Here is a 26,243-nt window from a genome sequence, read left to right on the forward strand (position 1 = left end):
TGAGCTATATAAGTGGATAAGCACTATATAAGTACACTCCATTTACCATTTATATATATTTATATCACAGTCAAGTTCATTAAACATTTTAGGAACATAAATTAAAATACATTTGTGAAATATCTTTAAAAAAAGTTCAGATCTCCCATGCATGTGCAGAGCAGCTGAGGGACATGCAGAGCAGCTGAGGGACATGCAGAGCAGCTGAGGGACATGCAGAGCAGCTGAGGGACATGCAGAGCAGCTGAGGGACATGCAGAGCAGCTGAGGGCTTGGACATGCAGAGCAGCTGAGGGACATGCAGAGCAGCTGAGGGACATGCAGAGCAGCTGAGGGACATGCAGAGCAGCTGAGGGACATGCAGAGCAGCTGAGGACTTGGACTGCCTGGACCTGCGGCCTGCCTGGATAATCCCATTACAGGAATGATTTAAGCGAAAATTGCTGACGACTTACAGTCCATGAAGCCCTGAGGAGGTCATATCAGACAAGACAGGCTTTGTCTAGCCCTCATAATCCTCTCCAGGACATACTAATGCTACAGTAGCCATACATTCTCATATAACTGTTCTACAGTAGGCCTATAGCCAGCTGGGAACCTGGAAGAAGTGAATACACGCTCTTTAGGTTCTATCATCTGGTTCAAATTAACAACATCAAAAGATTAATAATTCTAAGAAATGAAAAAACAATAACTTTAAATGTAAATATTTTTTGGGGGGTTAATTTACAATATACTGTATATATCTCTAGACTAAAGTATTCATATACACTGGGAAAAGACTAGACACATCAGTTATCATAAAGTTGCAATACAAAAGAACATACAGTGATATCCATACCTGTATCTGGAATCATTATGCACATACAGTGATATCTATATTTAAATCTTGAATCTAAAACATAGTTATATTCCTCATTGGTCAGTCACATGGATGTACAGTATTTAATCATTCACAAATGAGGACGTACGCAGATGCTTGGAGTTAAACAGTATGGTCCTTACAGTAATACTCAGACCTCTCTGATGATGAAACATTATTATATTGATCTGAAAATATTTTCCCAAAGAGATAATCAGTTTAACATTGTAAAAATGTACCTACACTCAATCACAACTTTTAGTTTTTTTTCCTTTTTTTCCCCTTTCAAAATCCGTCCTATCGTGCATTAGACGAGTGGAGTAATTAGAATGGTCCTTAACCATAATCACATCAGAATAATAATCACATCAGAATAATAATCACATCAGAATGAGAAATGATTGAACCAGCCGACCAGCCAACCAGGTGAAGGCCAGTAGAGCGCTAGGAGGAGACCGGTTCTGACTCACCTGGACAGGCCTGCTGTTGAGAACAGCTTGGAGCTAAGTTGACCCAATTGATCAGACAAAATAAACCAAGGAGCTGAAAACAAAATCTAATTAAAATCCAAATAAAACGTTGACCACACTGCTGATCGGGTGCAGCCTGGCTCTCTCTCAACCTCCCGAATGGACCAGGCCTCTCTCTGACCAATCGACCAACTACACTCTTGTGCCAACTAACAGCCTAAACCAAAAAAGACCTGTAAATACAGATTAATTTCATCTCCATTAGCTGTCTTTATCTCCTGGGTTAAGCCCTCCCTTCCCTGACATCACCATGACTCCAGCAGCGCTGGCCTAAGCGTGGAGGCTAAACCTCTTTCAACATTTACCTCACTAATCCCTTGTTAGCACTTTAGGCCGCGGTTAAGACACCTAAGTGCTTTGCTTCCTTTTCCGATGGCAAAAAGTAGGTCTGTACTGGCCAGTAGCCACGGACAGGGCAGCAGCCTGGGGCTGGTTTGGGGGGGGGGGCTACAGGTGTTTTGTTTTCATCGGGGGTCTTGTTTGAGGACTTGTACTGAGACTACCCATGACTACATTGCTTGGCCATAACTTTGCTAGCTGGTAATTTGCTATAAATCCTTGTGAATGTAGTGCCGGATCATCCTCTCAGGGTGCTAATCTGTCCGTGTGTGCTCACCCACCACCGCATGGCCTGCAGCTGGTTGAATTGTGTACTAGTACTAGGCTACAGTAGTAGTCCGTGTGTGCTCACCCACCACAGCATGGCCTGCAGCTGGTTGAGTTGTGTACTAGTACTAGGCTGCAGTAGTAGTAGCGGCGCTGCCAAGTGAGACACGCATTTCAGCCTCTTCTCACTCACGCTCACACACCACACTTTACAATTCTCACGCGGAGAAATGAATATTAACTAGGGCTGCAAGCAGCAGTGAGCGGGCCCTCGCACCCCACGTGTGACGGGGTGTGGCGCCGTTAAAGGGTGTGCTATTTCGGTGTCCAGTACTGAGCTAAACTTCCTGTCACCAGTAGGTGGCGCTCTAAGCGTCATTCATACTATATAGTATGCCAAAAATATGTAGTACTGTATATCCCAATACATAGTATGCCACATGCAGTATGGCAAAAATACCAGGATGTCCTACTACATCCTATCATGTTTGGCAGTATGCAAGCCAACAGGCTTTTCTAGCTATTCTGACCCACAACAGAGTTGAGAATTTGAACACGGCGGACATATTATGTAGTGCACTATGTAAGGAATAGGGAACATGTTGGAGATAGAAGAGCAGAAGATTAATACAGACAACAACAACAACAAGCCTGATGTAAACAGGTGGTTAATACAGTATAACAACAACAACAACAACAACAACAACAACAAGCCTGATGTAAACAGGGGGATTAATACAGGATAAAAAAGAACACATAAAAAAGTATAAAATATTTGTGTTCCCTTCATGGTGCAGATGAACTCAGAAGCAAGAAAGGGACCAGATGTGTTGTGGAAGATGCCTACAACCTAAATTAGCATCGTCTTCTTAGCCAGACTTTACCACAGTGAGCTAAAGCACTCAGAAGACCCAGGGGTCGATAGTGGGCTCACATTGGGAAGCATAGCGCCATCTAGTGTCCACAAACACACACACACACACACACAGTACACACACATACGGTACACACACACTCTCTCTATTTGTCAGACACCTAAAACACACACACACACACAGACACACACACACAGACACATACAGACACACACACACACACACACACACACACCAATGTAGAAGCCCACAGCAGGCGCCAGGCAGAGTTTCTCTGTCAGACCACAGTTACTGAACACTAAAGATCTTTGCCGTGCAGCAGGAGAGAATAAGGACTTTGTAATGGTTTAATACAGGACAGCACGGTAGAAGCTCTATGCTGCTATCAATCATGAATCACATTGAATTCTAGATAGTTTAAAGGGACAGTTCTACATTTTAATGACTGGCATCTGAATAAAAGGCATTATTAAAATACAGGCTGATTCCAGGAGCCATATTGGGGCGGCTGTGGCTCAGTTGGTAGAGAGGGTCGTCTACCCCAACCCCTGCCTCTATCGGGGCCCAGGCACGCACACACACACAGACACACATTAGTGTTTGCCACACCTCTCCCATGATGCTCTTAGCCTTTCTTGCTCTGAAAATGTAGTTTGACGTAATGTATTGCTCTATATATGGCTCTGTGTGCTACTAGACTGTGTGCACCCTACCCCTGACCTCTGCCTCTAGCTGGACCCAGGCACACTCACACACACACTGACAGACACCAGTCCTGGGCTCAGATCCCCTTCCCCTCACCCTAACCCGGGTCCGTATCCTTTTCCTACCCCGATCCTACCCCTGACCCTGCCTCTATCTGGGCCCAGGCACATTCACGCACACACACACACACACCAATGTTTGCCATGTCTCTCCTATGATGTTATTAGCCTCTCTTACTCTGAAAATGTAATTTAATGTTATTTATTGCTCTATAAATGTTCTTAGCCGGTAGACAAACATACTCCAGGAGCTTGCTTGATCGCCTTGTTGAGAGGGGTCAGGGAAGAATTTTTACAGCTCACTTATCTGGCCCCCGGGTGATTACTGTTTTTTTGCTTCCCTCTGGAATATGTAGAGAGTGGGTCGTATGCCCACCTCCCTTGTTCTCTGTAAAGCGCATTGTGTTGCCTCTGGGTATGAAATGCGCTATATAAATAAAGCTTTGATTGATTGATTGATTGATAATGATCGTAGGGTCGGCGGTTCGATTCCTGTCCACATGGTGGGAGGGAGAGAGAAGAGGGGAGAGAGAGAAGGAGGGGGGAGAGAGAGGTCTGACATAACATGTGCAAATTGAAAGCTGTTTCCAAGCTGCTGTTACTGGTTCTCTGTTCCCAAGCTGCTGTTACTGGTTCTCTGTTCCCAAGCTGCTGTTACTGGTTCTCTATTTAGTTATTTAATGTAGCTACACTGTATATTGCACCTTTTCTGGATAGCTCCATATAACTAAAATAACTACAGATTCACAGTTCAAGATCCGTTTTATTGGTCATGTATATGGTTCACACATACTAGGAATCTGACCAGGGTGAGTCAGACGCTGTTTCAGAAGACATACTGCAGGACAAGACAGGACAGGACAGGGACAGGACAGGACAGGACAGGACAGGACAGGACAGGACAGGACAGGACAGGGCAGGACAGGACAGGGGGACAGGACAGGACAGGACAGGACAGGGACAGGACAGGACAGGACAAGACAAGACAGGACAGGACAGGACAAGACAGGACAGGACAGGGACAGGACAGGACAAGACAAGACAGGACAGGACAGGACAAGACAGGACAGGACAGGACAGGACAGGACAGGACAAGACAAGACAGGACAAGACAGGACAGGACAGGACAAGACAAGACAGGACAGGACAGGACAGGACAGGACAAGACAGGGCAGGACAGGACAGGACAGGACAGGACAGGACAAGACAGGACAGGACAAGACAGGACAGGACAGGACAGGACAAGACAGGACAGGACAGGACAAGACAGGACAGGACAGGACAGGACAAGACAAGACAGGACAAGACAGGACAGGACAGGACAGGACAGGACAGGATAGGATAGGCACAGGACAGGACAGGACAGGACAGGACAGGACAGGACAGGACAGGACAGGACAGGACAGGGCAGGGTGCAGGACAGGACAGGACAGGACAGGACAGGGTGCAGGACAGTGCAAAGACATGCCAGAGCAAATGGAATATAAAAACAGTACAAATACAAAATACAGTGCAAACAAAATACAGTGCAATATATAACATTTTCTTCGCACTGTATTTTGTATTTACACAGTTTTTGTAATGTACAATTGCCAGTATTAACTAATAAATAATATGTCTACATGTTCCTATCAAATGTATATTGAGATACATGGTTAGTCACAACATGGAGTTGAATGAATATGTTATTACTCATACTTGTCTTATTAAGAGTCTGCGTGCTACGACTAAGACGTGTGTTCTGTGATGTGAGAAGAATTCACCAGTAAGATTAGACTCGTGTGTTGTTGTATGTGCTCATACCAATATCATTCACACACTTTTTGGTACATTTCCTCAATAAATAGCCCCCAAAATGACCTTGACAGGGAACAGGCCAAGCGAAGCGCTGTGTGTCTGTGGAAGTGGAGCATGTGAGGATCTGCTCCGGTCATCCTCCCTCCTCCCTCTCAGCACGCCAGAGAACCACCGGCCATCTGAATTAACACACAGATTGTGTTATAACATTTATTCTGGTATGTCCCCTATGACTTCAATTAGCTAATTGTTTACAATCTGTCTGAAATAAGCCCTCGCATCTACAAAGGGCCTCATTCAGGAGCCGTAGCCCTCGTGTGGCGTGACCTCAGACAGCTAACGTCTCTTCTAAAAGCACAACCCTCAGGGCTGGAGCTGATATCTCTACACCCTCCCTGCTGAGCTAACGTCTCTTCTAAAAGCACAACCCTCAGGGCTGGAGCTGATATCTCTACACCCTCCCTGGAGAGATAACGTCTCTTATAAAACCACAACCCTCAGGGCTGGAGCTGATATCTCTACCAAAGGTGCACAGAGGTAAGAGACCCTGCTTACTGCTGATGAACATTGTAGAATAGCATTTGAAAGCATATCTTTACAGTGTATAAGAAAAACATGACAAATATGTTTTATTTTTTATTTAGAAAATGTGTTTACTTTCAGTAAGCTCAGTTGTTTTGTGTGTTATTGTGTTTAGTTTATGGTGCTATTTCCTGAGCCAGTACAATAATAATTGGTGGGGGATTTCTTTAGGCTACTGATGTATTTGCATTGTTTTTCTTTTCTTGAGAATAATCATCAGTTCCTAAGAAAAAATCTTAATATTGTGTCTTAACCATTAGATAGTACGAGTGACCATTGTTGTCCATTGTCAAATGAGATGTAATAACTCATGTTACTGTAGATGGTTTGTAAGTGCACATGTTTTAAAACCACTTACTTGCTTTTATATATACAGTTATGAATACCGATATTCAGTTTAATATGTAATGATCCAACATTCTCCAAGGTGTAAAGATGGGTGTTGAAGACCCAAACCTCAGTGTTGTGGTCGAGGCCTGGGCGTAGTACAGCCTGTCTAGGACACCCAGCTGCAGCGCTCTTATGCTTGACGGAGGTTTTAACCCAACATTTAGATTCCGTCCCTCTCCGGTGACCATGAGGCCGTCGTTCGCCCTCGTTCTGCTCCTCTTCCTGCCCCTCATCAGCGCCCAGGTGCCCCACTGGGGTCCGTGCCCAGAACCAGCGGTCCAGCCCAGCTTCAGCATCAAGAAGGTACCGCACCCGTAAACACACGCCTCAGTCTCACAACGCCTGTCCAACACACGCCTCAGTCTCACAACGCCGGTCCAACACACATGACCAGTCCATCAAGGCCTGTCCAACACACATGACCAGTCCATCAAGGCCTGTCCAACACACATGACCAGTCCGTCAACGCCTGTCCAACACACATGACCAGTCCATCAAGGCCTGTCCAACACACATGACCAGTCCATCAAGGCCTGTCCAACACACATGACCAGTCCATCAACGCCTGTCCAACACACATGACCAGTCCGTCAAGGCAACATGTCAGTTGTGATTAAATCTAGTTGTCTAGGTGGATACTAGGTCACCCAACCGTTTGAATAAGATGTTGTTCTACTAGCCTCCCTGTGAGGACCATGTCTCCCTGGTTGTAGTTCATGGGGAGATGGTTCGAGATCGGCAAGCTGCCAGCCCAGTTTGAGAAAGGAAGGTGCATCGAGACCAACTTCACCTTGAAACCTGACCAGACCATTCGGGTGGTCAGCTCAGAAATACTGTGAGTGTCGCACTGGATAAATATTATATATATATTATATATTATATATAACATTCACATCTATGGACTACATGGTGGAATCAGCTGACTGAGTCTATCTAGTACGTATGCAGTCAATAGAGACAAGAGGAAGATCACAGGATACTTGACCTTTTGACCTTTCATAACAGAAAAGGAGAGTTGAGAACCATTGAAGGAACCGGAGTTACAGACGACATGAAGAACCCAGCCAAGCTGGGAATCAGCTACTCTTACGGTGAGGAACACCTGTGTGTGTGTGAGTGTGTGTGTGTGTGTGTGTGTGTGTGTGTGTGTGCGTGCGTGACATACCTGTAATCCTCTTTGTGCCTCCTTATAATTCAATTGCTTCTGGTTTGAGATGTTATCAGTGGAATGATCCTCATGTGATCTGCACTTCTCTGTCTTGTTTTTGTCTGTCTTGTTTTTGTCTGTCTGCCTGCCTGCATGTCTGTCTGCCTGTCTGCCTGTCTGTCTGTCTGTCTATCTGCCTGTCTGTCTGTCTGTCTGTCTGTCTGCCTGCCTGTCTGTCTGTCTGTCTGCCTGCCTGTCTGTCTGTCTGTCTGTCTGTCTGTCTGTCTGTCTGTCTGTCTGCCTGTCTGTCTGTCTGTCTGTCTGTCTGTCTGTCTGTCTGTCTGTCTGTCCGTCCGTCTGTCCGTCTGTCCCCTGACAGTGCTGCCCTACTCCCCGTACTGGATCCTGTCTACGGACTATGAGAGCTCGGCGCTGGTGTACTCCTGCACCGACGTCCTCAGGCTGTTCCACGTGGACTTCGCCTGGATCCTCGGCCGAACGCGCTCGCTGCCGGACGCCACCGTCAACAAGGCCAAGGAGATCTTCACCAACAACAACATCGACGTCAGCAGGATGGTCGCTAGCAAGCAGCAGGGCTGCGACAAGGCGCTCTGAGTGAACGTCTGCTGAACGTCTGCTGAACGTCTGTTGAGACCTGGCTGTTGGAGAGGGAATATTAACGCCCAGCTCGGTTCCCTCTGCTGTCTTAGCTCACAAATGAGACACAAATGATGGTTTTCAGATGCTTTGCTGAACATGCTATGATGAATACTGTACAGTCATATTTTGTCTTAATTATTTAAAATATTTTAAAATCATGAATGTTTTTCTGTTACAGTAGGCTAGTAGGATATTTGCAGGCAAATCAAATGACTGAAAGGGTTAGTTGATTAGTTGGTTGGTTTGAGTTGGGACCTCACTCAAATGTTTAAGCCACGAAGCAAAAGCAGGAGGTTCCATATTAGAGTCAATAAAGTTTAATGGACTGAACTCAATGTCACGTGAACCGATCTAAAAGCTGTTCATCTCAGACAAGCGGTCTGTTGTCTGTCTCGTCCTGCTCCGGCTGTCCTATTGTGTGTGTGTGTGTGTGTGTGTGTGTGTGTGTGTGTGTGTGTGTGTGTGTGTGTGTGTGTGTGTGTGTGTGTGTGTGTGTGTGTGACTCCCTCCTGTGTGATTGTGATTAGTTCCACGTGTCCCTCGTTGTGACTCCTAGTCAGCCTGTGGTATTCTGTCTGTGTCCCTGGGCTCAGCGCCGTCCAACATGTGAGTCAGCGCTCCATGTCAGCTGAATGATGGGGAACACAGCGATACAGTTACAGAACCAATGGACCCTTACTGGAAGTTCTACCCTCATGAACAGAATGACAGACAAAAAATCCCCATGGCTACAAAGGTAAACATGCAGAAACATGCTGTAAATTTAACACCCCCCCCCCCACACACACACACACACACACACACATATTCACAACACGTGTAGAGTATGCCCTGCTACGTGCACTCTCACCTGGTAGCCGGTCAAGCAAATTGCCACAAGGGGGAGGTAGAGTCAAACCAAACATCAAATCTATTCTGAGTTTCATTTCTGCCTTTGATCTGCGCTGCACCATCACCATTCTGACTCTCACCTCCAGTAGCCTTTCAGAACAATTACACATTGAGCATAGACAAAAGGTTTAGGGACTATTGCCATGAATGCAGGGTAGGTTATTCCTAACGATTCTTTGTCTATAGATTATAGGTTTACCAGTCTAAATAATTATCAACTGTCCCTCATGTGTGGAGACATTTTCTGCAGTCTAGTTGGCCTAGTTGTTAACAGTTCGGGCTTACTAGCAGTCCCACACCTGGTTTGTTGGTCTTACTAGCAGTCCCACACCTGGTTTGTTGGTCTTACTAGCAGTCCCACACCTGGTTTGTTGGTCTTACTAGCAGTCCCACACCAGGTGTGTTGGTCTTACTAGCAGTCCCACACCAGGTTTGATGGTCTTACTAGCAGTCCCACACCAGGTTTGCTGGTCTTACTAGCAGTCCCACACCAGGTGTGTTGGGCTTACTAGCAGTCCCACACCAGGTTGGTTGGTCTTACTAGCAGTCCCACACCAGGTTGGTTGGTCTTACTAGCAGTCCCACACCAGGTTTGTTGGTCTTACTAGCAGTCCCACACCAGGTTTGATGGTCTTGCCTTCACTCACTGCACCGAGAAGCCCGTTTGAGGAGGTGAAATGTAGTGTTTTGCTGCCTCTTGAGGTTGTGAGTGGTGGTGTGTTTACTGCTGCTGGCAGCTGAGGCATGTCAGCCTGGACAGCTGCTGAACAGGGAGCTGCCATCTTGTTCACGACTTCCAGAGTGAATTGGGGGTAGGGCCGAGTGGTACGAGTTAACGAATGGAGAAGTCGAGAGGGGCGTTCTTGTTAAAACGGCAAGTAGTATCTTGTAAATCATAACTTCACGGGCCAAATGGAATGCAGCATAAGTGGTGTGGTGTGTTACTGCGGTGTGAAACTAGGCTACTCTGCAGAAAGTGCAAGATTTTGATTCGAGATGGGAGTCATTCAGACGAAATTTAATGGATTCTAAGTTCCCAGGCTACACCCGTCCTCCGACTTATGAAAATCAGTCTAGTAGTTTTTGCATAATCCTGCGAACGCATGCCACTAAAAATAATACCTCTTGCCCTGCTCTGTCGCTGGGCCGGAGGTACTGGGTGTGGGACGGGTAATAAGCCTGAACTGTTGACAACTAGAACGACTAGACAGAAAATGTGTCCACTCATGAGGGAAACTGTAGAAGTGATATGTTACTGTGTTGCTCTAGCACCCCCACACGGGGGGTTGGCTTTGTTCAAAGTTTTGTTTTCTTTTGTGGATCTGCCCTGTGATTTAGATCCGCTTCAAAGTTGAATGGGTTCTAAGTCGGCCCATTCTACACCCCTCCACCAAGTTTCATGAAAATCGGTCTGGTAGTTTTTGCGTAATCCTGTTAAAGAACCAACCATGTAGAGATATGGCCGTTTCAATTTCCCCATTGACACTGAATGGAATTTTGCGCTCCTGAGCCGGTCCAAAAAATGAATGGAGGTGAATGGCCGGCCATGTTTGGACGGTTCATGGACCATCTCTGTGATTTGGAACCGCTTCAATATTTAATGGGTTCTAGGTTGGCCCATGCTACAACCCTCCACCGAGTTTCATGAAAATCAGTCTGGCAGTTTTTGCATAATCCTGCTAACAAACAAACCAACCAACCAATAAACACGCGCCACCGAAAACATGACCTCTTGCCCAGCGCTGTCGCTGGGGTGGAGGTAACCACTAGCACTAGATCGTTGGTTGCTCATCAGGAATGCCAGCAGCCTGTGAAGTCCGTCACATTATTTCTGCAGGTCATACTTGACAGGATCAAGGTGAACTTTGATTCGAGTTGACACTCCTTCTGTCGACTAAAAAGGTTTTGAGTGTTGTGAGAGCAGATTGAATCTATTAGGGCACGTTTTCCACCTGTAAACACTGTAGCAGCAGGGGACTGCTTTACTGGCCCTAACCCCCCCCCTCTCTCACACGCACACATTCTGTTTTTTTCTTTTTACAAAGTGTGTTTCATCATGTAGTGTGATGCTTGTCCTGCGGCCAAAAAACATCAAACATGCAGGACGTGTCCATATGCCACACAGATCCGTGTCCTCTGCAGGGACACTTATACACTTCCACTTAACATGTGGAGTCTCACGTGTGGAGAGCGGGTGGACTTCCTGTGCAGAGGGATATGTGCTCTATTTAATGGTCTTGTTGGAGAGGCATCCCAGTGGTTCAAGTGGAACGTTAAGCTTTTGAAGCGGCCAGCGAGCCTGCTTGAACCCAGGGCCAGGAGAGCAAACGGGTGTCTGGATACTGATGAATCGGATTCATCCATTCACAAATCCACTAATACAGTACAGGTATCTGGATACTGATGAATCGGATTCATCCATTCACAAATCCACTCATACAGTACAGGTATCTGGATACTGATGAATCGGACTCATCCATTCACAAATCCACTCATACAGTAGGCGATGTAAGTATTGGCACACAACGTTGTGAAATGTGTCTCTTAAAAGAAGAAATATGTACCTGGAGTTCTTGCCTCTGACTAAATATTTTCCACATGACAGTTGTGTCCCCTGTGTGTGCGTGGTGTTGTCCCCTGTGTGTGTGTGGTGTTGTCCCCTGTGTGTGTGTGGTGTTGTCCCCTGTGTGTGCGTGGTGTTGTCCCCTGTGTGTGTGTGGTGTTGTCCCCTGTGTGTGTGTGGTGTTGTCCCCTGTGTGTGCGTGGTGTTGTCCCCTGTGTGTGCGTGGTGTACAGGACTGTTATTGTGTCCCCTGTGTGTGCGTGGTGTACAGGACTGTTATTGTGTCCCCTGTGTGTGCGTGGTGTACAGGACTGTTAGTGTGTCCCCTGTGTGTGCGTGGTGTACAGGACTGTTATTGTGTCCCCTGTGTGTGTGTGGTGTTGTCCCCTGTGTGTGTGTGGTGTTGTCCCCTGTGTGTGTGTGGTGTTGTCCCCTGTGTGTGCGTGGTGTAGAGGACTGTTATTGTGTCCCCTGTGTGTGTGTGGTGTTGTCCCCTGTGTGTGCGTGGTGTACTGGACTGTTATTGTGTCCCCTGTGTGTGCGTGGTGTACAGGACTGTTATTGTGTCCCCTGTGTGTGCGTGGTGTTGTCCCCTGTGTGTGTCGTGGTGTACAGGACTGTTATTGTTATGTGTTTTGTTTGGTAAAGTCTCTAATTTTGGTCAAAGTGTTGTTTTTCTCCCTTGTTGTGTTTGTATGTAGCTGCTTCTGGTGACAGATGTTAAATGACGTCAGGTCTCTGACCCAGACCTCTCACTGAGGACACCAGACCTCTCACAGACTGACCCAGACCTCTCACCGAGGACACCAGACCGCTCACTGAGGACACCAGACCTCTCACTGAGGACACCAGACCTCTCACAGACTGACCCAGACCTCTCACAGACTGACCCAGACCTCTCACAGACTGACCCAGACCTCTCACTGAGGACACCAGACCTCTCACTGAGGACACCAGACCTCTCACTGAGGACACCAGACCTTGTCACTTACAAGGCAGTTTAAATATGACATCTGTAACCTATATTATGTACAGTAACCGGCCATTTTCCTAAATACCATGGAAATCATTCTAAACTTGTTGTTGTTGTTGACATTTTGGCCAATTGCTTGGGTATCTGGAACTGGTCAACATTCCCATCTTAAAAGGAACCCTGAATGGATGAGGGTAAAAGAACGTCTGTTGGGAAAATGGAAAGGTGGCTGTGAGGTTCAGCAAGGTGGCTTTCGATTGCCATCAAGATCAAAGCAGAGTTAAGGGCAAATAAGTCTATGCTCAAGCACACTTTGTCAACTGTCCCTGTCTACAGCTCCGCAGTCTTTTCTACGTTCACCAGCTCAACCAAGAAAAGTGCACTTCGTTGTCGGCAGGATTCGAACCTGCGCGGGGAGACCCCAATGGATTTCTAGTCCATCGCCTTAACCACTCGGCCACGACAACCCGTCTGGCAAATACGGTGGGCAATTGCTTGGAATATAAAGAAATGGTCAAGATTCCTATTTTAAGAGAACCTGCGTAGATCAAGGTGAAATAAAGTCTGTTGGCAAAATGGAAAGGTGGCTGTGAGGTTCAGCGAGGTGGCTTTCGATTGCCATTAATATCAAAGCAGAGTTAAGGGCAAATAAGTCTATGCTCAAGCACACTTTGTCAACTGTCTCTGTCTACAGCTCCGCAGTCTTTTCTACGTTCACCAGCTCAACCAAGAAAACTGCACTTCGTTGTTAAAAGAATTCTAACCTGCGTGGGCAGACCTAGCTAAACTTGCTATGACAGTGGCGTTCCCCTTTAAAATACCTTTTTGACAATGGCATCCAGTGGAATATGTAGATTTTGTGTTTAGTTTTTTTTTTATTTTATTGTTTTTTTGTGTTTAGGTAGGCTATTTTGATGCATGCACAAAACTCCATGGACATAATTTCTTCCTATTTGCTGCTCTGCCAAACTATCCATTTACTTCCCAATGACCTGTCATTTCCATTCATAGGTGTGCTTGTAGGCTACTAGGTTTTAAAACCCCCCCAGAAATATTCGCAACGAGCTCCAGATGTTGCAAAATTCTTAAAATCCCAAGGATCCCCCATATATGGTATGGTCAAATGATTAGTTTCATGGTGTTCATGTCTTAAACTGCTCCCAAACCGGATTGTAGGTTTTGTGTGTTGAAGACCAGCTGTTTGCAGGGTGCTCTGAACATAATTACATATGAACCCAAACAGGCCCATATACAGTCGCCCTTAACTACAGATGGCGCATGATGAATGGTGGTCTGCATAGAATCATTTGAATAGTCTGAATTATTTGTTTTCACACAAATCAGTCAAGTGTTGATTTACTGCACATAGTTTGACATGTTTCATCTATATTGACAGCGAGGTTGTATTTGGTTTGGAATCATGAAATATAATGTAGTCAACAAATAAAATAAATAAATGTTGCTCTACACTGGACACAGTGTCTGTGGTCTAATGACTTGTTAATAACTTCTGAATGTGCCCAGTGCTGTGATCACATGAATCACCCAGTGCTGTGATCACATGAATCACTGGGAGACATTGGTGGGTGGTGACCAGGTCAGTGAGGTCACTATTCCAATCACATGTCCTGTCTGTTCATTCTCACCATCTTACACCTCAGATTCTTTTGTTTACTTTTGATGACTACATCATGTACTACGCTGCAGCTGTGTACCGCAACATGAGGGACAACAACAACATGCAGGACAACAACAACATGCAGGATAACAACTGACAAACCGCTGGAAGTGGCTGTCAGAGCATCATCATTTTTATAACCAGGGTTGGTTATTAATGAGTTTTTCAGTGGTTTGAAACTGCTTCATTGGCTTTCACACAAATGTTACTCTCTTGATTTTCCATGTGTATAAAACTGTCCTGTATTTCTCACCGTGACTGTGAAACAGTTCAAGAACTAAATTATCCTAAAATATATAATTTGCTGGGATGTTACACAACCAATCATAGATCAGCAGAACACATGACCTCATCACCTGAAGGAAAACATGGCGTGGTGTTTGCCAACTGGGGTCACTAACTAAGCCTATCTGTCACTATACAACAACAACAACAAGGCCTAATAATAATAATAATACAACTTTATTTGTATAGCACCTTTCATACAAATTAATGCAGCTCAAAGTGCTTTGCAGCAGAAAATGTACATGCATGGAGTGCTTCACATAGAAATAAAATGAACAAAAAGCAGGAAAAATAAGATGGAAGATAAAACAATAATAATAAGATAAAGATAATAAATCAAGTAAAATACAACATTTAAAAAAAGCTAATAATACAATATCAAAGCACCAAAATCTCACTCAGTAAGTACAACCGACTGATATAGACATTTGGAAATGCTAACAAATTTGCTGCATGTTTCAAAAATATTGCTAAAATAGCCAAGATAACTAACGGCCATGCCGGTCAGAACGTGTTCAACCTCATGGATTCATATTGGATCTGAGTGAAGCTAGGATTCCCACGAGGCCTCAGCTGGAGCAGCTCAGTGAGCTGGCAGGCTGGCCCGGGTTAAGATGGCCCGAGTTAGGCTGGCCCGTGTTAGGCTGGCCCGAGTTAGGCTGGCCCGAGTTAGGCTGGCCTGAGTTAGGCTGGCCCGAGTTAGGCTGGCCCGTGTTAGGCTGGCCTGAGTTAGGCTGGCCCGAGTTAGGCTGGCCCGGGTTAGGCTGGCCCGGGTTAAGATGGCCCGAGTTAGGCTGGCCCGAGTTAGGCTGGCCCGAGTTAGGCTGGCCCGGGTTAAGCTGGCCCGAGTTAGGCTGGCCCGAGTTAGGCTGGCCCGGGTTAGGCTGGCCCGAGTTAGGCTGGCCCGAGTTAGGCTGGCCCGTGTTAGGCTGGCCTGAGTTAGGCTGGCCCGAGTTAGGCTGGCCCGGGTTAGGCTGGCCCGGGTTAAGATGGCCCGAGTTAGGCTGGCCCGAGTTAGGCTGGCCCGAGTTAGGCTGGCCCGGGTTAAGCTGGCCCGAGTTAGGCTGGCCCGAGTTAGGCTGGCCCGGGTTAGGCTGGCCCGAGTTAGGCTGGCCCGGGTTAGGCTGGCCCGAGTTAGGCTGGCCCGAGTTAGGCTGGCCCGAGTTAGGCTGGCCCGTGTTAGGCTGGCCCGGGTTAGGCTGGCCCGGGTTAGGCTGGGCCAGCAGCAGAGCGTCTGGTTAGTTGGCTCTTACATAAGAGAGCATCACTTCCTAGTCCTCAGCTCTCTGTAGACGCTGGAGTATCAGCACCCACAGATGATGCAGACAGACAGGTGGAGTATCAGCACCCACAGATGATGCAGACAGACAGGTGGAGTATCAGCACCCACAGATGATGCAGACAGACAGGTGGAGTATCAGCACCCACAGATGATGCAGACAGACAGGTGGAGTATCAGCACACACAGATGATGCAGACAGACAGGTGGAGTATCAGCACCCACAGATGATGCAGACAGACAGGTGGAGTATCAGCACACACAGATGATGCAGACAGACAGGTGGAGTATCAGCACCCACAGATGATGCAGACAGACAGGTGCTTCAGAGTTCCAGCCATGTGCAATTGCTGCTATTTGTTTGAACCTGTCTCCTCTTTGAGAAAACACACACACACTTGTGGAAGAGTTACTCGTGACTCGTGTTGTAAGAAAGGTGTACTAGAATCCACTGAGCGTTCATCTGCAGGAAACACATTTCACAAGTGTTGACTTATTTCACATTACTTTTTACCTGGTGAGTTACAGACAGTTACACAGTGAAGACTGTGGTGTTTAATATATAAAGGCATTCTGCTAGTCTTCTTTGTGTGATATATAAAGGCATTCTGCTAGTCTTCTTTGTGTGATATATAAAGGCATCTGCTAGTATTCTTTGTGTGATATATAAAGGCATTCTGCTAGTCTTCTTTGTGTGATATATAAAGGCATTCTGCTAGTCTTCTTTGTGTGATATATAAAGGCATTCTGCTAGTCTTCTTTGTGTGATATATAAAGGCATTCTGCTAGTCTTCTTTGTGTGATATATAAAGGCATTCTGCTAGTCTTCTTAGTGTGATATATAAAGGCATTCTGCTAGTCTTCTTTGTGTGATATATAAAGGCATTCTGCTAGTGTTCTTTGTGTGATATATAAAGGCATTCTGCTAGTATTCTTTGTGTGATATATAAAGGCATTCTGCTAGTGTTCTTTGTGTGATATATAAAGGCATTCTGCTAGTCTTCTTTGTGTGATATATAAAGGCATTCTGCTAGTCTTCTTTGTGTGATATATAAAGGCATTCTGCTAGTCTTCTTTGTGTGATATATAAAGGCATTCTGCTAGTGTTCTTTGTGTGATATATAAAGGCATTCTGCTAGTCTTCTTTGTGTGATATATAAAGGCATTCTGCTAGTCTTCTTTGTGTGATATATAAAGGCATCTGCTAGTCTTCTTTGTGTGATATATAAATGCATGCTGCTAGTCTTCTTTGTGTGATATATAAAGGCATTCTGCTAGTCTTCTTTGTGTGATATATAAAGGCATTCTGCTAGTCTTCTTTGTGTGATATATAAAGGCATTCTGCTCGTGTTCTTCCAGCTGGCTGCCGTCTCTCTGCTCCTAATTACAGGACCCCTATTGGTCGTCTCTACGGTGGAGCAGGAGCCAATCCCGGTGAGCCTAACAGCATGTCTCAGTCATATTACATGCCTTTTTGTTTTTAATGATCAACGAGCTCCTTAAAAATGTTTCCCTGCCCACCTGTCCCATAGCGGGAGCTGAGAGACAGGGACACGACTCAGACGAACTACGACCCCACAGCACAGAGTCCAGAGAGCCAGCGGCTCTTCAGGTGATCCTAGGAGGTCTGAACTTCAACACCCTTACAGGTACAGGTTGTATTATCAATTAATCATTGGTTGGGTTTTTATTTTGCAATTATGGTTCAAATTTGTTGGTTGTATTTGGAGAATTCTCAAAAAGTGTAATGTCTGAATGTGAACAGAATCGATCCCTACAGTGATAATGTTTTGCTGTAGTAGAATTGATCAGTTCAATCTTTATTGGAAGCAAAAACAAACATTTAGATCATAAATATTGTTCAGCATTGAGTCTAGTAACCAATGGCAGTGCCCATCTCATGTTCCTGGTATCTATTCTGAATTTATTGTCTTCTATTTTAATTTACCTTGTGTACAATGTGTACAGTACTAAATGACTGGTCAGATATTTTAAGAATATGGACTTGAAAAAAGTGAGCTGTTGAAATGAGAGTCTCAGTGTGGTACAGTATATAGTCTCAGTGTGGTACAGTATATAGTCTCAGTGTGGATCAGTATATAGTCTCAGTGTGGATCAGTATATAGTCTCAGTGTGGATCAGTATATAGTCTCAGTGTGGATCAGTATATAGTCTCAGTGTGGATCAGAAGATGACCTCTCTTGCAGACAGAACATGGCGCGTGCTGGAAGACCCTCGTCTTCGCTGGCCTTCACTGGAATCCTGCTGGCGGTCGTCTTATTACCAGGTAAGACTTTCCTGTTCTAGTCCCTGTAGGACATCCCAGTTATCTGGGGCACAGAAAAATAACAATATTTCACTGTAGCCATTCTCTAGGTATTTAAGTCATATTTCCTTCATTCTTCACACTAAGAGTTTTATCAACTGCCACAAATTAGTGTGAATAAAGGCACAAATATACATAGTGCTAAAATGTCAGTGTTGATGAGTCTTCATGGGTGATTAGATAAACATGTATGTAATCTATGAATCTATCGGTTCCTTTAATACACAGATGAATCTATCGGTTCTAAGAACACACAGATGAATCTATCGGTTCCTAGAACACACAGATGAATCTATCGGTTCCTATAAAACACAGATGAATCTATCGGTTCTTAGAACACAGATGAATCTATCGGCTCTTAGAACACACAGGCTCTTAACTAATGTCCTAGTATAGTGTTCCCCCGCGGGGCAGGAGAGGCCGTGGCAGAGCTGCTCCAGAGCTGCAGTGTTTCTCATTAGCAGATCTAAGGTAGCTGAGTGGTGGAATCAGCTGACGGGGCTTTTTTCCCCGGAGTCGTAAACTTCTGAAGGAGACCTCCTGCTGCTCCAGCTCATACGGGAGGAGATGTTATTTAGGAACCCCCTGGTGCTTCAGCAGCACACTGGAGACTACAGACTGGGACTGGAGATGTGTGTGTGTGTGTGTGTGTGTGTGTGTGTGTGTGTGTGTGTGTTGGTTGCTTTGGGCAGGTTCTCAGTAGTGTGCCCGTGCTCTTTGTAGTTTTATGGGTTCACTTCCAGTCGGGAACAGTAGCATATTACACCCCATCCCTCCACCCCCTCCAGACCCCTCCACCCCCCCCTAGACCCCTCCACCCCCCCCTAGACCCCTCCACCCCCCCCTAGACCCCTCCACCCCCCCTAGACCCCTCCACCCCCCCCTAGACCCCTCCACCCCCTCCAGACCCCTCCACCCCCCCCTAGACCCCTCCACCCCCCCCTAGACCCCTCCACCCCCCCCTAGACCCCTCCACCCCCCCTAGACCCCTCCACCCCCCCTAGACCCCTCCACCCCCCCTAGACCCCTCCACCCCCTCCAGACCCCTCCACCCCCCCCTAGACCCCTCCACCCCCCCTAGACCCCTCCACCCCCCCCCCCTAGACCCCTCCACCCCCTCCAGACCCCTCCACCCCCCCTAGACCCCTCCACCCCCCCCTAGACCCCTCCACCCCCCCTAGACCCCTCCACCCCCCCCTAGACCCCTCCACCCCCCCACACACCCCATCCCTCCACCCCCCCCTAGACCCCTCCACCCCCCCCCACACCCCATCCCTCCACCCCCCCCTAGACCCCTCCACCCCCCCCCCCCAGAGAGGGGGTCTGGAGGGTGGGGCATCAGAGAGGGGGTCTGGAGGGTGGGGCATCAGAGAGGGGGTCTGGAGGGTGGGGCATCAGAGAGGGGGTCTGGAGGGGGGGGCATCAGAGAGGGGGTCTGGAGGGTGGGGCATCAGAGAGGGGGTCTGGAGGGTGGGGCATCACAGAGGGGGTCTGGAGGGGGGGGCATCAGAGAGGGGGTCTGGAGGGTGGGGCATCAGAGAGGGGGTCTGGAGGGTGGGGCACAGAGAGGGGGTCTGGAGGGGCCCTTGTCTGGAGGGACAGAACATCTGGTTCCACTCCGCTCACGTTCCCACTCCTCTTTTCCAGACCTCCTGGGGGCCGGTCCAGTCAGGCAGCAGGAGGAGGAGGGTGAGTGAGAGAACCTTCATGAGAGGAGAACCTTTATGAGGAGAACCTTTATGAGGAGAACCTTTATGAGCAGATAGAGAACCTTAATGAAAGCAGATAGAGAACCTTAATGAGAGCAGATAGAGGAGAACCTTAATGAGAGCAGATAGAGGAGAACCTTAATGAGAGCAGATAGAGGAGAACCTTAATGAGAGCAGATAGAGGAGAACCTTAATGAGAGCAGATAGAGGAGAACCTTAATGAGAGCAGATAGAGGAGAACCTTAATCAGAGCAGATAGAGGGGGAACATGGAATGGAACATACATGCATGTACATATGCACACATACAGAGTTCATTATAATGACTTGATCCTTGTCGTCTTCCATGGTGCTGTCTCAGCAGTGTCTGTTTGGGGGCGGAGCCAGGCCATGTCCAGGCTGGAGGAGCCGTCTCGCAGCAGGAGGAGTCTGCCGCTGCCGCTGCCCATGTTCAAGCGCCTGCCCGACTTCTGGGGCTGGTACAAGTACTTCATGGAGACGGGGAACCAGGAAGGAGTGAGTGACGGTCGCGCTTCGTTTGTTTTGTTGATTCTGCACTGTAACAAACTGATATCTTTACAGCAAAGGCCTGTAAACCAGTACAGTACTGCTGTCTCCATTAACTAAGCATTGCTGTAAATCACAGTGCATTTTGGTCAACGTTTTTTTTTATTCTTAAAATGTAAAACAAACGGCATAAGGGCAAAACAAATCCCATATAGGAAATTACAGTAAATTATTGTACTAACAGTGGTACGGTCTATATAGACTATAGTCTAACAGTGGTACGGTCTATATAGACTATAGTCTAACAGTGGTACGGTCTATATAGACTATAGTCGAACAGTGGTACGGTCTATATAGACTATAGTCTAACAGTGGTACGGTCTATATAGACTATAGTCTAACAGTGGTACGGTCTATATAGACTATAGTCTAACAGTGGTACGGTCTATATAGACTATAGTCTAACAGTGGTACTGTCTATATAGACTATAGTCTAACAGTGGTACGGTCTATATAGACTATAGTCTAACAGTGGTACGGTCTATATAGACTATAGTCTAACAGTGGTACTGTCTATATAGACTATAGTCTAACAGTGGTACTGTCTATATAGACTATAGTCTAACAGTGGTACGGTCTATATAGACTATAGTCGAACAGTGGTACGGTCTCTGTTCCAGGTGGAGGATCTGGACCGCATGTACCGGGCCTACCTGCAGAACAAGCACCGGTCGGAGGAGGGCCCCACCTTCAACCACTACCTCACCCATCTCAGTGAGATCTACAAGACCTGCGCCGACTCGGACGACCCCGAGTGCATCGCAGAGTCCACCAGCAAGCCCACAGCCAAGATGGTGATGCCTGCTCCCGTCAAGGCCGCCTCAGTCATGGTGTGCAACCCTTTCTATGACCCCTACTGCCTCTACCCCATGCTCCCTAAGGCAGCCGAGCCCGCCCCCAAGCCCGCCCCCGCCCTGGTCCCTGCTCCCATCCTGACCCCCCTGCTGCCCGGGCCCCTGAAGAGCCCCAGCGGGTTCTTCTACTACGCCCCGGTGCTGGAGCCCTTCCTGGGCGCCGAGCAGAAGACGGAGCTGCTGCGCATCTGTAACCCGTCGGACGTGGAGTGCCTGCAGTACCACCTGCGCGCCGCCTACGGGTACCGCCCCGCGCCCGGGCCCCTCCCCTCCTACTCCGCCCTGGGCTGCGACCCCGCCAAGGACCCCTACTGCAAACCTCTGCTGGTGAAGAAGTCCCCCAGCGGCTACTTCCACCTCTACCCCACCTGCAACCCGGACGTGGACCCCCTGTGCGTGGGCAGCGTGGCCTCCCCCCCGGCCCCGGCCCCGGCCTCGGAGGAGCCCCCCAAGGAGCAGCACTGCAACCCCCTGTTTGACGAGGGCTGCAACCCCCTGACCGCCACCAAGCTGGCCGGCCTCACCAAGCCCGTGCTGGAGTACTCCCCCAAGGACGCGCCGGCCCCCCCTGCACCCGTCCTGGCCTGCGACCCCCGCTACAACCCCTACTGCCTGATGGGGGCGGCGGCCGCCCTGCGCAAGCCCCCGCTAGTCCTGCCACGGTTCGAGGTGCGCTCGCGCCTGGGGGTCAAAGGTAAGACCAAGGAGGGCTACGACTGCTATGTGCACTACGACCAAGGCTGCACGCCCGTGGAGGCCGGCGATGACGGCAAGGCCGCCGCCCCCCCCGCCCCCGGCCCCCCCCCCTGCCACCCTTATGACCCCAGCTGCAGCAACTTTGCCCCCGCAGGTGCCTCCCAGGACGGCGTGATCGAGCCCGACCCCAACTGTGACCCGGAGTTCGACTACAACTGCCGCCTGCGCCGCGCTGACCCCGCCCCCGCCGACCAGCCGGCCCGTCAGGCGGAGGAGCCTGAGCAGGAGGCCGCCGCAGAGCCACACCCCCACGCCGCCCCGGAGTATCCCGCCCCACGGTTCGAAGACTTCCTCAGAGGGTACATGAGTCAGTACAAGAAGTAAATAACAATAACAACAACATATCACAACATCACACATCACCTCAAAGCCAGATAACTGGAGGAAAGTGAGCCAAGTGTTTTTCACGCATGCACACACACACACACACACACATAACATCAGAGTGACCAGGGTCTCATCAACACTCAGGCCCATACGTGAGATCCAGGGTGGGGTTAGGAGGAGGCTCATAGTGGCTCAGCGTGTCTGGAGGAGGCTGGTATCTGTTATATTAGGAAGGTCTCAGCATGCCCCTGTAGGCTTTATGGTCCCATAGAAAACCATGTGAAATGTGTGCATTAAGTACATTGTATTTCTGTAGAGAATCCTCTGTATAGTTGTGTGTTTTAGAATAGGGGTAGTGTAATGTTCTTGATTGTGGTTTACTCAGAATTTGTGTCTATGCAAAGTATGCATATAGTGTGTTGTATATTGTCCATGTCCCTTTATGTTGTGAACCTTCCCTTTCAAGTGTATTTAATGTTGTTTTCATAGTTTTTCTGTAGCTTTAAACCTCAAAACCATTACCGATTTGTTTTTCCAAATAAAAAAGTTCAAAAACAAAACTGTTTTCTTCTGATTATCAACAACCTGCTGGCATTGATGTAAAATACTGCACACGACAGAAAACAGCCATGAAACAAGATATGTTACAAAGAAATCCCCTATCAAACTAAAATCAAATCAAACTGATTTCTAAAGCCCATTTACAAACAACTCAGTTGGCCAGAGTGCTTCACTAGTCAGAGCTCAGGTTGAGCAGAGTAAAGCTCTTTACTAGTCACAGCTCAGGTTGAGCAGAGTAAAGCTCTTTACTAGTCAGAGCTCAGGTTGAGCAGAGTAAAGCTCTTTACTAGTCAGAGCTCAGGTTGAGCAGAGTAAAGCTCTTTACTAGTCAGAGCTCAGGTTGAGCAGAGTAAAGATCTTTACTAGTCACAGCTCAGGTTGAGCAGAGTAAAGCTCTTTACTAGTCAGAGCTCAGGTTGAGCAGAGTAAAGCTCTTTACTAGTCACAGCTCAGGTTGAGCAGAGTAAAGCTCTTTACTAGTCAGAGCTCAGGTTGAGCAGAGTAAAGCTCTTTACTAGTCTGAGCTCAGGTTGAGCAGAGTAAAGATCTTTACTAGTCAGAGCTCAGGTTGAGCAGAGTAAAGCTCTTTACTAGTCAGAGCTCAGGTTGAGCAGAGTAAAGCTCTTTACTAGTCTGAGCTCAGGTTGAGCAGAGTAAAGCTCTTTACTAGTCAGAGCTCAGGTTGAGCAGAGTAAAGCTCTTCACTAGTCAGAAAGGCAGTGAAACACGATGAAGATTCACTGGGTCAGGCCGGGCGGAGGAAGAGGACGAAGGAGACAAAACACAAATATATGAGGGTCTAGGTGGACACACATATATATACACACACACACACATATATACACACACACACATATATACACACACTGGTGCAGGCATATGTTTTCCTGTTAAAGGAGTAGTAAAGGGGAAATCATGTTCAGCCCTGTTATAAGGTTACTTATGATCATATACAATGGTTCAGATCAAAACGTTGACAAAACTGGCACTTTTGAGAGAGTGATAATTGTTCTACCACCGTTTAGGTGGTATACCACGAACCACGGTTGTTTGCTGGTGTGCTTGCAAACATTGCCGACAGATGCCCACCGAAGAGGAAAGTTTGTGCTGTACCGAGTGGGACCTGTAGCTAACAGCTGACATCGGAATCAGTTCACGCGGAAGTTTACACACGTATGTGCTGCGACTAAATAGTTCAATGCTAAATATTTTAAAAAGCCTTTCCAGATGAACTAGAATCTTACTTTATGGCGAATTATATGTCAGAACGCCAACTAACACCTCGGTGAGTTTCTTGTCTTTGAAATTGAGTTTAACATCTTTTTGAATGATTTTTCAAGGTGCCCACCCACATCCATTGTATGACAAAAACGGTGGTAGAGTAATTATCAGACTTTCTCAAAAGTGCTAGTTTTGTCAACGTTTTGATCTGAACCATTGTATATGATCATAAGTAACCTTATAACAAGGCTAAAGGCTAACAGGTTTAGACTAAGGAGGTAGTCCTCTGATTGAGAGAAACATGTTTAGACCAAGGAGGTCGTCTTCTGCAAATCAACAATCTATTGGATAAGAAAGAGAACTGAGGGTTAGGGTTAGGGTTAGAACCGTGGAGTTGAAGAGGTTCAGCCCAGCTTCACCGTGCAGCTTCACAGTGAGCGTCAGCGCATCTCAATGTCATCCATCACAATATGTCAAACGTCCCCCCAGCCCCTGAGCCAGAAGCACTGAATAGACCTGCTCACAGCTAATAATTTAGTGAGCTGCAGCTGTCTCCAGCAGAGGGCCCGGGGCCCCGCCTGCATGGCTCCTGTCAGCAGCCCAAACACTCGCCCCAGACGGGGCTCCACCGCCGCTGACAGCTTTACAGGCAGCTAGCGCAGCGCGCTAATGAGCACCTGAGCCCAGCCCGCGCAAACATGCTCCTTAATTACCGGTGTCGTCTTGTAAATGTGTGTTTTCTGTCGGGTTCTCCTGTTCTACCAGAGTTGGAGAGGACGCCGAGGTGCTCCGAACGTTTGCTGCTCACTTAAGGTTTTATCCGCATACCGCTGGCAGCCTTTCAATCACGCTCGACATTGACAAGACCAGCAGGCTGATGGTCTGACTGGTTTGACATTGACAAGGCCAGCAGGCTGATGGTCTGACTGGTTTGACATTGACAAGGCCAGCAGGCTGATGGTCTGACTGGTTTCACATTGACAAGGCCAGCAGGCTGATGGTCTGACTGGTTTGACAGTGACAAGGCCAGCAGGCTGATGGTCTGACTGGTTTCACATTGACAAGGCCAGCAGGCTGATAGTCTGACTGGTTTCACATTGACAAGGCCAGCAGGCTGATGGTCTGACTGGTTTAACATTGACAAGGCCAGCAGGCTGATAGTCTGACTGGTTTCACATTGACAAGGCCAGCAGGCTGATGGTTTGGGGTAGCTCTCATAGTTGTGCCTCACAGCAGTACGAGGGAAACGTACTTTATTGTTTGTCCTTTTCTATGTTCTCATAGGCTATAAACATCAGGGGTAATACATGTTTATAAACATTGAGGGTAATAAAGGAATATAGAGAGATTATATCAGATATTTCTGTTGAATAGGCTATAACCGGCTGTATACTGGTGACACTGGTGGTGTCTACTGAACAGACTATGTGAGGACAGTCTACTGAACAGACTATGTGAGGACAGTCTACTGAACAGACTATATGAGGACAGTCTACTGAACAGACTATATGAGGACAGTCTACTGAACAGACTATGTGAGGACAGTCTACTGAACAGACTATGTGAGGACAGTCTACTGAACAGACTATGTGAGGACAGAGGCAGCTTGTCTTGTCATTCTCCTCCCACCCGCCAGTGAGACATCATCCTCCTGGTTCCCCTCTACCCTACATCCTGGTTCCCCTCTACCCTACATCTCTGGGCTCTGTCCTGGGTTCTCCTGGTTCCCCTCTACCCTACATCTCTGGGCTCTGTCCTGGGTTCTCCTGGTTCCCCTCTACCCTACATCTCTGGGCTCTGTCCTGGGTTCTCCTGGTTCCCCTCTACCCTACATCTCTGGGCTCTGTCCTGGGTCCTCCTGGTTCCCCTCTACCCTACATCTCTGGGATCTGTCCTGGGTTCTCCTGGTTCCCCTCTACCCTACATCTCTGGGCTCTGTCCTGGGTTCTCCTGGTTCCCCTCTACCCTACAGCTCTGGGCTCTGTCCTGGGTTCTCCTGGTTCCCCTCTACCCTACATCTCTGGGCTCTGTCCTGGGTTCT

The 26,243-nt window shown here is 47.6% G+C and overlaps 2 protein-coding genes across 2 annotated transcripts; both read left to right on the top strand.

Moving 5' to 3' along the window:
- Positions 1–6,592: 6,592 nt before the first annotated feature.
- On the top strand, positions 6,593–8,168 carry apoda.1 (apolipoprotein Da, duplicate 1; the record flags this gene model as incomplete). The annotated part of the gene is made up of 4 exons (XM_084457754.1): positions 6,593–6,709; positions 7,120–7,241; positions 7,412–7,497; positions 7,933–8,168. 4 exons carry the CDS (start codon positions 6,593–6,595, stop codon positions 8,166–8,168), a joined length of 561 nt encoding a protein of 186 aa, XP_084313880.1.
- A 6,932-nt stretch (positions 8,169–15,100) lies between these two features.
- Positions 15,101–22,417, top strand: and2 (actinodin2; the record flags this gene model as incomplete). Its single annotated transcript, XM_084458359.1, has 7 exons — positions 15,101–15,106; positions 17,242–17,316; positions 17,415–17,494; positions 18,090–18,169; positions 19,856–19,897; positions 20,281–20,432; positions 21,104–22,417. 7 exons carry the CDS (start codon positions 15,101–15,103, stop codon positions 22,415–22,417), a joined length of 1,749 nt encoding a protein of 582 aa, XP_084314485.1.
- Between the last annotated feature and the right edge of the window lie 3,826 nt (positions 22,418–26,243).

This window comes from Borostomias antarcticus (assembly GCF_949987555.1).
Source record: "Borostomias antarcticus genome assembly, chromosome: 24".
Lineage (NCBI taxonomy): Eukaryota > Metazoa > Chordata > Actinopteri > Stomiiformes > Stomiidae > Borostomias > Borostomias antarcticus.